General features: G+C 44.3%; 1 protein-coding gene across 1 annotated transcript; it reads right to left on the reverse strand.

The window, feature by feature from the left end:
- Positions 1-353: 353 nt before the first annotated feature.
- On the reverse strand, positions 354-3667 carry LOC140760297 (uncharacterized). Its single transcript, XM_073097203.1, has one exon. It carries the CDS (start codon positions 3202-3204, stop codon positions 547-549), a length of 2658 nt encoding a protein of 885 aa, XP_072953304.1. The 5' UTR covers positions 3205-3667; the 3' UTR covers positions 354-546.
- Positions 3668-9959: the final 6292 nt, after the last annotated feature.

Genomic DNA, 9959 nt, shown 5'->3' on the forward strand with positions numbered 1-9959 from the left:
TTAGTGGACGAACGTCAGGATACTCTGTTTTTGGATTCCGTGGATGAAGGCACGAAATCCTAGGTAATGGTGGATTGTGGAGGGCCGGTGTTGATGGGGTGGCACCGGTGTAAAAGTGATGGTGGAAGGGTTATGGATGATGGAAAGGTTAGGGATAGCGATGGATAAATTGGAAGAAGGGGGAGAAGAGGGCCACTCCTAAGGGACTAGGGTGATTGGCCTGTCGAGGGAGATTAGAAGCGGCGTCGCCGGGGAGATTGAGGGAACGGGAGTGAAGAAGACGAAGGAGGCAAGGCAAACTCAATTCTCAATAATCAATAATAATTTTGGTTGCCCTACACATACTTTTATAGGCTAACCAACAACTCAATCTTATCCTAAAACACAATCTTATCCTAAAACTCAATCTTATCCTAAAACACAATCTTATCCTAAAACTCAATCTTATCCTAAAACTCAATCTTATCCTAAAACTCAATCCAAACTCGAGACGACGTCGGTGAAGTCCGAATCGTATCAATCCACCACGCTTCCGCAACCTTGTCCTCAAGGTTTGAAATTTGGGAAGCGATCCATGATGTCTGTCTCTAGCTCCCATGTAGACTCGTCAGTAGGTTTGCCCAGCCACTCAATCAGCACTTCAGTCTCTAATCTGGATCCTTGGCGTCTTCTCCTACGACTTAGGACTCGAACCGGCTCATTGGAGCCATCTTCCTCCATTGGTTCGGGTAAGGTCGAACCCACTACATGGTTAGGCCCGATCTGGGCCTTCAATGCCGAGACATGGAAGACGGGATGTATCCTGGTTCCTTCAGGTAGGTCCAATCGGTAAGCTACTGGACCGATTCGTTGTAGCACTCGGTACGGACCATAGTACTTGTATCCCAACTTTTGGTTCAAAATTGGCCTCAATGTGGATTGTCGATACGGTTGAGCTCGAACGAACACCAATTGATCCACCTCAAATTCTCGCTCACGTCTGCCTTTGTCATGCGTTTGCTTCATGCGGTTTTGTGCTGTGGCTAGGTGAGTCTTGAGCCGTCTCAATGTTTCATCTCGATCAGCAAGCTCCAAGTCAAGCTCAGTCCTATCCGTCGCCGCGAGTCTATCGTAGGCACGCAAGACAGGGGGAGTGCGCCCATAAACCGCCTCAAATGGGGTCATGCCAATGCTTGAGTGATGAGCGGTATTGTATGACCACTCAACCCAGGGAAGAAATTTGACCCAATCCTTTGGTCGATCCGCCACAAAGCATCGCAAGTATTGCTCTAGTCCACGATTCACCACCTCGGTTTGGCCATCCGTCTCGGGGTGATATGCTGAACTAAGATTGATTTGAGTCCCTTGCAATCTGAAGAACTCGGACCAAAACTCACTTATGAAGATGCGATCCCGGTCTGACACGATAGTCCTAGGCATCCCATGCAAGCGTGCCACTTCCCGAACAAAAATTTCAGCAACCCTTTTTGCTGAAAACGGGTGAGACAATGTTATGAAATGTGCGTACTTGCTCAGTCTATCCACCACAACAAACACCACCGATTGTCCTCGAACTTCCGGCAGCCCCTCGATGAAGTCCATGGAGATATCCTCCCAAATACGCTCTGGTATCGGTAGTGGTTGCAGTAGCCCGCTAGGCTTGAGTGCCTCCGATTTGGCTCGTTGGCAGATTTGACATTCACGCACATACTTCTTCACGTCCGTCTTCATCCCAGTCCAAGTACAGTTTTGGGCCAGCCGCTTGTAAGTACGTAATACCCCTTCATGACCTGCTATAGGAGTATCATGGAAGTGTGCCATCAATAGCCTCCGTAGCTCTTCGTTTCGGGGTACCTTGATTCGCCCGTGCTCTAGTACTAACCCATTGCGCTCCTCGTGCTCGGGGTTGCTTGAGGGGTTCTCTCTCAACTCCTCCATGAGTCGGACCAGATCACTATCCTCTGCACTGGCTCTTCGTAGATCTGAAAAGAAAGGAAAAGTGGGTGTCGAGAAAGAAGCGAGCTCCCTTTCTTTTGGAAGTTCAAGCAGCGGTTTACTTCCATCCAACAACACTCTATGATCATCTCTCCAAAAAGTCAATGTGAGGCTTGTAAAATCAAAGGTCACGGGCCCCAAGCTCCGAAGCCATTGGGTCCCTAAAACAATATCGGCACCTTGCAAGGCCAATGGATAAAGATCCAATGTGAAAATTTGGCCTTGCACCTTCAATTCTGCACCTCTACAAATAGAATCTGCTCGCAAAGTTGTGCCATCTCCAATCGTCACATCGAACCCTTCCGTGGGTTCCGACTCGAGCCCAATCCTAAGGAGCCTCTTGTCAATGAAGTTGTGGGTGGACCCGGTGTCAATCAAGATTCTCACTGTGGTCTTCTTGACTACACCGTTCACCCGCAATGTCTTTGGCGCAGCTGTCCCCGAATAGGCGTGGAGGGAGATTTTGGCCACCGTGTCCTCCGCGTGATGTTGCTCCTCAACTTCTTCTCCTCGATGTCCAGCCACATCTGCACTTTCAGCTGCCATGGGTGGAAGATCGTGGCCTTCTCCTTTGAGTGGTAGCTTGGCAGGGAGCTGCAACGTCATCGCTGGTGATGAAGCTGTCGTGGTCGACTGTCGATTGACCGAGGAGAATGGTAGAAGATCGCTGGAGGCCATATGCGATTTCTTCTTAGTTGCCGACTCACTATGGTTGCAAAGGGAGCTAGTGAAAGGCGGCCCAAGTGTCGAAATTCGCGATTTCGGATCATCTCCTTCACCACTGATGAGGATTCCTGATGAGGGATATCCAGCGACCAGGTGTGGCGTAGCCAGCACTTCGCGATTTGTCGACAAGGTCTCCGGTGCATGGGAAGATGTGGAGGTTCCGAGGGCTGCTACAATGGTTGCAGATCTCATTGTAGTTGGTGGCAGTTCGTTGCGGCTGACCATAGGTCGAGGTGTAGAATCTCGCTCTTGCTGGATAGCCGAACTTTCCCCTATTTTTGTGATGAACGGGGAGGCCGTGGAGGATGTTGGGTATGTTGTGGAGGGTTCCCAATACTGTCTTGTGATTGCCTTGCTTGTTGAAAAAGGTTTCGTCCATGCCCGTATTTCCTGCATCATCTCCATCATTATTTGCTTGTTGATGGCAATCTGTTTGGAAATAGACCCCAACATGGATAGAACGCTAGGTTCTTCCGTATTCCTATTAGATCGAGTGATCGTCATTGGAAGCGCTTGTCCGAGGAACGGTGGCTCTGATACCAGCTTGTTACGAACCTCCCTTTTGGCTACGGCTCTGATACCAGCTTGTTACGATCCTTCCTCGGCTATAGGCTCTGATACCAGATTGATACGAACCCTCTTTTGGTGCTATGGCTCTGATTCAAGATTAATACGATCTTGCACGGAACTTTGAGATCAGATCCCGAAATATCCCGCCGTTGGATCGCTGTGAAATTGTGATATGTTGTAGGCCCGGAAAAGAGCTTTCCAACGGATCTAGTTTCAGGCGAATCGGAGTTGGGGATCTCGAGATATCGTTCGTTTAGTGGACGAACGTCAGGATACTCTGTTTTTGGATTCCGTGGATGAAGGCACGAAATCCTAGGTAATGGTGGATTGTGGAGGGCCGGTGTTGATGGGGTGGCACCGGTGTAAAAGTGATGGTGGAAGGGTTATGAATGATGGAAAGGTTAGGGATAGCGATGGATAAATTGGAAGAAGGGGGAGAAGAGGGCCACTCCTAAGGGACTAGGGTGATTGGCCTGTCGAGGGAGATTAGAAGCGGCGTCGCCGGGGAGATTGAGGGAACGGGAGCGAAGAAGACGAAGGAGGCAAGGCAAACTCAATTCTCAATAATCAATAATAATTTTGGTTGCCCTACACATACTTTTATAGGCTAACCAACAACTCAATCTTATCCTAAAACACAATCTTATCCTAAAACTCAATCTTATCCTAAAACACAATCTTATCCTAAAACTCAATCTTATCCTAAAACTCAATCTTATCCTAAAACTCAATCCAAACTCGAGACGACGTCGGTGAAGTCCGAATCGTATCAGATCCTCTAATAGGTGATGCTGAACCATAAGCAATGAAACAAGTGTTGTTGACAACTTTCTACTTAGAGCACCTGCCACTACATTGATTTGCCTGGGTGGTAATTGATGCTAACATCATAGTCTTTGATTAACTCCAACCATCGGCATTGTCTAAGATTTAGCTCCTTCTTTGTGAAAATATATTTTAAGGTTTTTATAATCTACTCCCTGTAAAGATAATGACGCCAAATTTTAAGAGCAAATAATTGCTGCCAATTTCAAGTCATGAGTGAGATAATTCTTTTCATAAGGCTTTAACTATCAAGATACATAGGCAATGCAATGACATTATCATTCTACATAAGTACGCAACCTAATCCATGCCATGAAGCATCATTGTAAATGACGAAATTGTCACCCACAGTTGGGAGTGAAAGGATTGGTGCTGAAATTAATTTTATTTTGAGCTCTTGAAAACTATTCTCACAATCATCTGTCCATTCATATTTCACCCCTTTTTTGTCAAGTGTGTGAGTGGAAGAGAAATCTAAGAGAAACCTTCTACAAATCTTCTATAATATCCAGCTAATCCCAAGAAACTACGCACTTCTATTACTAAGGTAAGTGTAGGCTAATCAACTACAGCTTCAATTTTTTTGGATCAGCACATACTCCTTCTTTACTGATCACATGACCTAGAAAGGATACTCTGTCAAGCCAAAATTCACATTTTTTAAACTTAGTAAATAATTTCTTCTCTCTCAAGGTTTGAAGGATTGTCCTCAAATATTCTATTACGGACCATATCTGGAACGATCCGTCTATAGGATGATTATGAAAATTTAGGTGGAGGTAGCCTCGTGAGTTAGGATTCTAATGGCTCTTGTTTCACCTAAATCAGAAGTCGGGATGAAAAGATAAAAATAAAATAGTGGAAATAGGTTAGGGAGGGTAGAACGGTAATTTTTGATGTTGTGGCAGTCGTCTGAGGGTTGTGGACAACCAAGGGTGGTGGTGGACGGCCGTGTAGTAGGTGGCTGCTGGAGGTAGGAGGTGGCTAGGGTTTGAATGCTTGAAGGGGATCTACGGTTATGATCTACTGCTATGAAGATAAAGGTAATCCAACGGTTAATGTAAAAAGATAAGAACGAGAATAATAACTGGCTAAACTCAGATTTTACTTAATTCAATGATCATTATCAACTCATGTCCGCCCCTATTTATAGGACTAAAATCCCTAACAGATCAGATCCACATGCGGATTATCTGATTTATTTGAAATTCAAAACAAAAAGATAAATCTAAGTAACTAATCTCTAGCGGATTGGATCCACAAGCGGATTATTCGATTTATTTAAAATTTAAAACAGAAAAATAAAGCTAAGTAACTAATTTAACTCAACTTGACTTGACTGGACTTAACCCATGTGGTCGGATCGTAACAATCTACCACGCTTCCAACACCTTGTCCTCAAGGTGACTAGTCTCTCACGCCCTTCTACTCATATAACTTGTCGTGCCAATGTAGATTTGGGTTCGTCTTCTTCGAGTCCACCTATGAACATGACGTGGGCTGGGTGACGCTTGCATTTATGACCGGGGGTAAATCGGTCATCATAGTAAAAACACAAGCCTTTTCTTCGACGCACTTCCAAGTCGTTGGGTACAAAGCGGCATGTGATCATTTGTCGGTTAGGCTGAGCCATTGGTGTAGTCTGAGTCAAGGCAGATGCCATCTCTAGTGGGCCATGGGCTTGGGCCGCCTTTCTTCTCTCCTACTTGCGGATCTGGTTCAGTTGATCCAACTTGGACTCCATCAGAACAGCTAAGGAGAACACCTCTTCAGAAGTAGTGGACCTCAAAGCCTTGATCTCAGCCTAAATGTTAAGCCTAAGCCCACTAATGAAGGTACTCTTCAAAGCCGAGTCAGACCAGTTAGTGACTCAGTTGCATATCCGCTCAAACTCCTCCCGGTAAGCTCGCACTATTGTTGACTGAGTCAGCTTAATCAACATGGCCTGAATGTCCTCGTACTAGGTCAGACCGAATCGAGCACAAATCGCATCCGCAAAGTCCTACCAAGACTCAAATGGTCGAGTCCGCTCAGCCGGTTGGTACCATCTAATCACCACACCCTCCAAGTGAAACGAGGCTAGCTGGACCTTCTGGTAGTCGGGTGTGCCATGGTACATAAAAAACTGCTCCGCTAGATAGGTCTAATCTAGCGAGTCTTCTCTAGAAAATTTGAGAAAATCAAGCTTGACGGTCCAAGCTTGGATCCCAAAATATGGTCTGTCATCATGGGTGAAGTGACCTCGGGGTCGAGGCTGGTCTTGTGGGTCATAGGCCCACAAGTTTGGCTCATGTCGCCCCCGAGCTGCACGCAGGTTTGGCTCAATTTGACGATGCGGACCCACCGGTTCATTCCACCATTCATCCTCGATCTCGTACTCATGCTCAAGGTCTTTTTCATGGGTTCCAAACTAGTTCGCACAAGATGGTCGAACCAGTTCACAAAAATTTGGCCTGCCTTGAAAATCATGCGCTTCATCTCCTTCATTCCAATAACCTAACCCTAGCGCTAAATTTGGAATTCGGCCTAGGGGTACCGCCACAGGGTGCATGGGGGGCGGCGGCGGCTGGGCTCGGTCGGGGATCACCGGCAGTCAACCCCTGGTTGGTCCTCGCGGCGATGGAACGGCGGTGAGTAACGGTGGAGAACCAAACTCGAGCTCGGGCTCGAGTTATTGCAACGGCGGTCCTGGTGTGTCGCCGGCTAGTCATCCATCACCTCCTGCAACAATCTCAAAATATCTGGGTCAGATGAACATGCATATCTCAGCTCGTCAAGGAAGGGAAAGGTAGAAGATGAATAGGCTGCAAGCTCGGCAGTATCGAGTTAGCGCGATAGTGCATCCACCACTCTATTTTCCGTTCCCTTATTTTATTGAATTTCATAATCATACCCCAGCAATTTTGTGACCCATCGCTGCTGTGCCGGAGTGTGTATGCGTTGTCCCATAAAGTATTAAAGGCTCCTTTGATCGATTCGGATAATAAATCGCCTACCGATCAAATAAGGCCTCCACTTTATCACCGCATATAGAATTGCCAACATCTCTCTCTCTCATAAGTTGATAATTGCTGAGATTTTTATGATAAAGCCTTGCTAAGATAGGCAATAGGACGTCCTTCTTGCATTAATACAGCTCCTATGACGACACCCGACGCATCACATTCCACAATGAATTCTTTGGAGAAGTTCAGTAAAGCTAGAACGGGTGCCGTCGTCATTGCTGTTTTTAATTTTTCAAATGCCGAAGTGGCTTCATCCGTCCATCTAAAAGAGTCCTTCAACAAAGAAGTGAGAGGAGCAGCGATCTTGCCATATCCGGTGATAAAGCATCAATAATATCCGGTCAGCCCCAAAAATTCTCTCAATCTAGTGGTAGTAGTAGTAATAGGCCAAGCGATCATGCATGCAACCTTTTGTAGATCCGTCGCTACACCATCCGCTGAAATGATGTGGCCTAAATATTCCACCCTTGGTACTCCCCATAGGCACTTAGACTTCTTGATCTTTAATTGGTTTTGCTTCAACAAATTCAACACGTCCTCAAAATGCCGCTAATACTCCAATTCAGTCCTGCTATACACCAAAATATTATCAAAAAATACCAAGACATACATTCGCAAGAGAGGCCAAAATATATCATTCATGAGGCCTTCAAAGGTAGCTGGAACATTGGTGAGACCAAAAGGCATCACTTGAAACTCGTAATGCCCGTTTGGAGTCCGAAATGCAGTTTTGTGAACATCCGACGGGTGAACTCTAATTTGATGATACCCGGCCCTCAAGTCAAGCCTACTAAATATAGTTGCCCATGCAAGCTCGTCCAGGAACTCCTCGATAACCGGAATGGGATACCGTTCCTTGACGGTAATAGCATTTAGTGCTCGATAGTCGACACAAAAATGCCATGTCCTATTTTTTTTCGCACCGAAAGCACGGGGGATGAGTATGAGCTATGACTTGGTTGTATGAGGCCTTGCTCCAACATCTCGGCTACCATATTTGAGATAAATTCTATTTCCACATGTGGATACCGATATGGCCTCACGTTCGCCAGTGCAGCCCCGGATACAATCTCTATGCGATGGTCCGCTGCTCTCCTCGGTAGCAACTCTTGCGGCTCCTCAAACAGTCCAGAAAAGCTATCTAATAAATTAGATAATTCAATGGTAGTACCTGAACTCGTTTGAGGCTCATCTCCTGCTGGTCCTTAATGAAAAAGATAAGCTAAATCATACGCACAAGGCAACCTCACCATAGGCTGCATCGCAGGATTCGGTGAAGACCAAATACCATCAAGCCACACATCTTTGTTTCCTTGTTTATATTTCATCCACATACTCCAGAAATCAAATGTGACGGGTCCCAAACCCTATAACCACTGAGCACCAAGGACAATATCCGCTCCTCACAGCGCCAACGGATACAAGTCCACAATGATGTCGTGTCCTTGTACCCGTATACCGATCCGGCGACATAAGTTCTCCACCCTAAGCTTCATGCCGTCTCCAATAGCAATGTCAAATCCCGTGGTCGATTCGGCATCCAAACTCAATCTCCTCACTAGCCTCTCGTCTAGAAAGTTGTGTGTACTCCCTGAATCGATAAGGATGTGCACACAATGCTTTCTAACAAGTCCGTCTACTCATAACGTCCTCAGCGTGGAAGTACCCGAATATGCATGCATCGATATTTGAAAGCGGGCTTTCGAAGTCGCCCAACCACGTTTAAACGCACAATATGCGTTCTCTGTATTTGCGAACCTGATACAGGCATTCACAAGGGCGTTTGAACGTAACCTACATGAATTTTATTTTAATAAAAATAAATACCTATTGTAATAAGAAAAAATCCTAATTAAGTATATTATTCTAATAATGTTATTAGTGGCCTTTTAGCAAATCTAGCTAACTGATCCCTATACCTCTGCATAAATCGTAGGATAAACCTCTATTTTCACTTTTTTTTGAAACAAAAGGGAAAGGCAGACAAGACATGTAAACTAAAAGCTTAGAAAGAAAAACTAAAACTTAGAAAGGGACAGACTGATATGTAAATACCTCTGCATAAATCGTAGGATAAACCTCTATTTTCACTTTTTTTTGAAACAAAAGGGAAAGGCAGACAAGACATGTAAACTAAAAGCTTAGAAAGAAAAACTAAAACTTAGAAAGGGACAGACTGATATGTAAACTAAAAAAGAAAAGGACGTGCATGTAAATTAAAAAGGAAAATGACTGGTATGTAAATAAAAAAGAAAAAGAAAAAGACAATGTAAACTAAAAACTTAGAAAGAAAAAGTCTGGTATGTAAATAAAAAAGAAAGAAAAAGTCTAGTATGTAAATAAATAAATAAAAAAAGGACAGAATTTAAACTTAAGAACTTTGAAAAAAAAAAGACTGGAAAAAATGAAGAAGACCATTGTGTAAATAAAAAAGAAAAAGATTGATATGTAAATAGAAAAAAGGAAAAGATAATAATAATAATAATAACTAATGTTACTGACTAGATCTAGACTGATCGTGACGTAAAACATTATAAAATTTAGTTCATGATAGTGATAGGATTCAGTAGTTCTGGTTTCACGACTACTATTAAATCTTAAGAGTTTTTTCCAATGTTATTCTAAGCTTAGTCATGTACTTTTCGTTTTCATCGTTGTCATTACTACTCTTCCCCAACAAAATAACAGTGGAAACCACGGTCCAGCGAAACGACTTTTATGTTACTAGCTAACTTTAATGAATCCAAATTTCAAAGGCTATGCGAAACGAAAGTTCTAATAGGTAGCCGGAAACTTGGTTAAGTAGCTCTCCTTCCTCTACAAGATATCACGTCTGCATTATATAAACCCCCAGCCTCC

Source organism: Typha angustifolia, chromosome 5 (genome assembly GCF_048772165.1).
Source record: "Typha angustifolia cultivar Huaian chromosome 5, ASM4877216v1, whole genome shotgun sequence".
Classification (NCBI taxonomy): Eukaryota; Viridiplantae; Streptophyta; class Magnoliopsida; order Poales; family Typhaceae; genus Typha; species Typha angustifolia.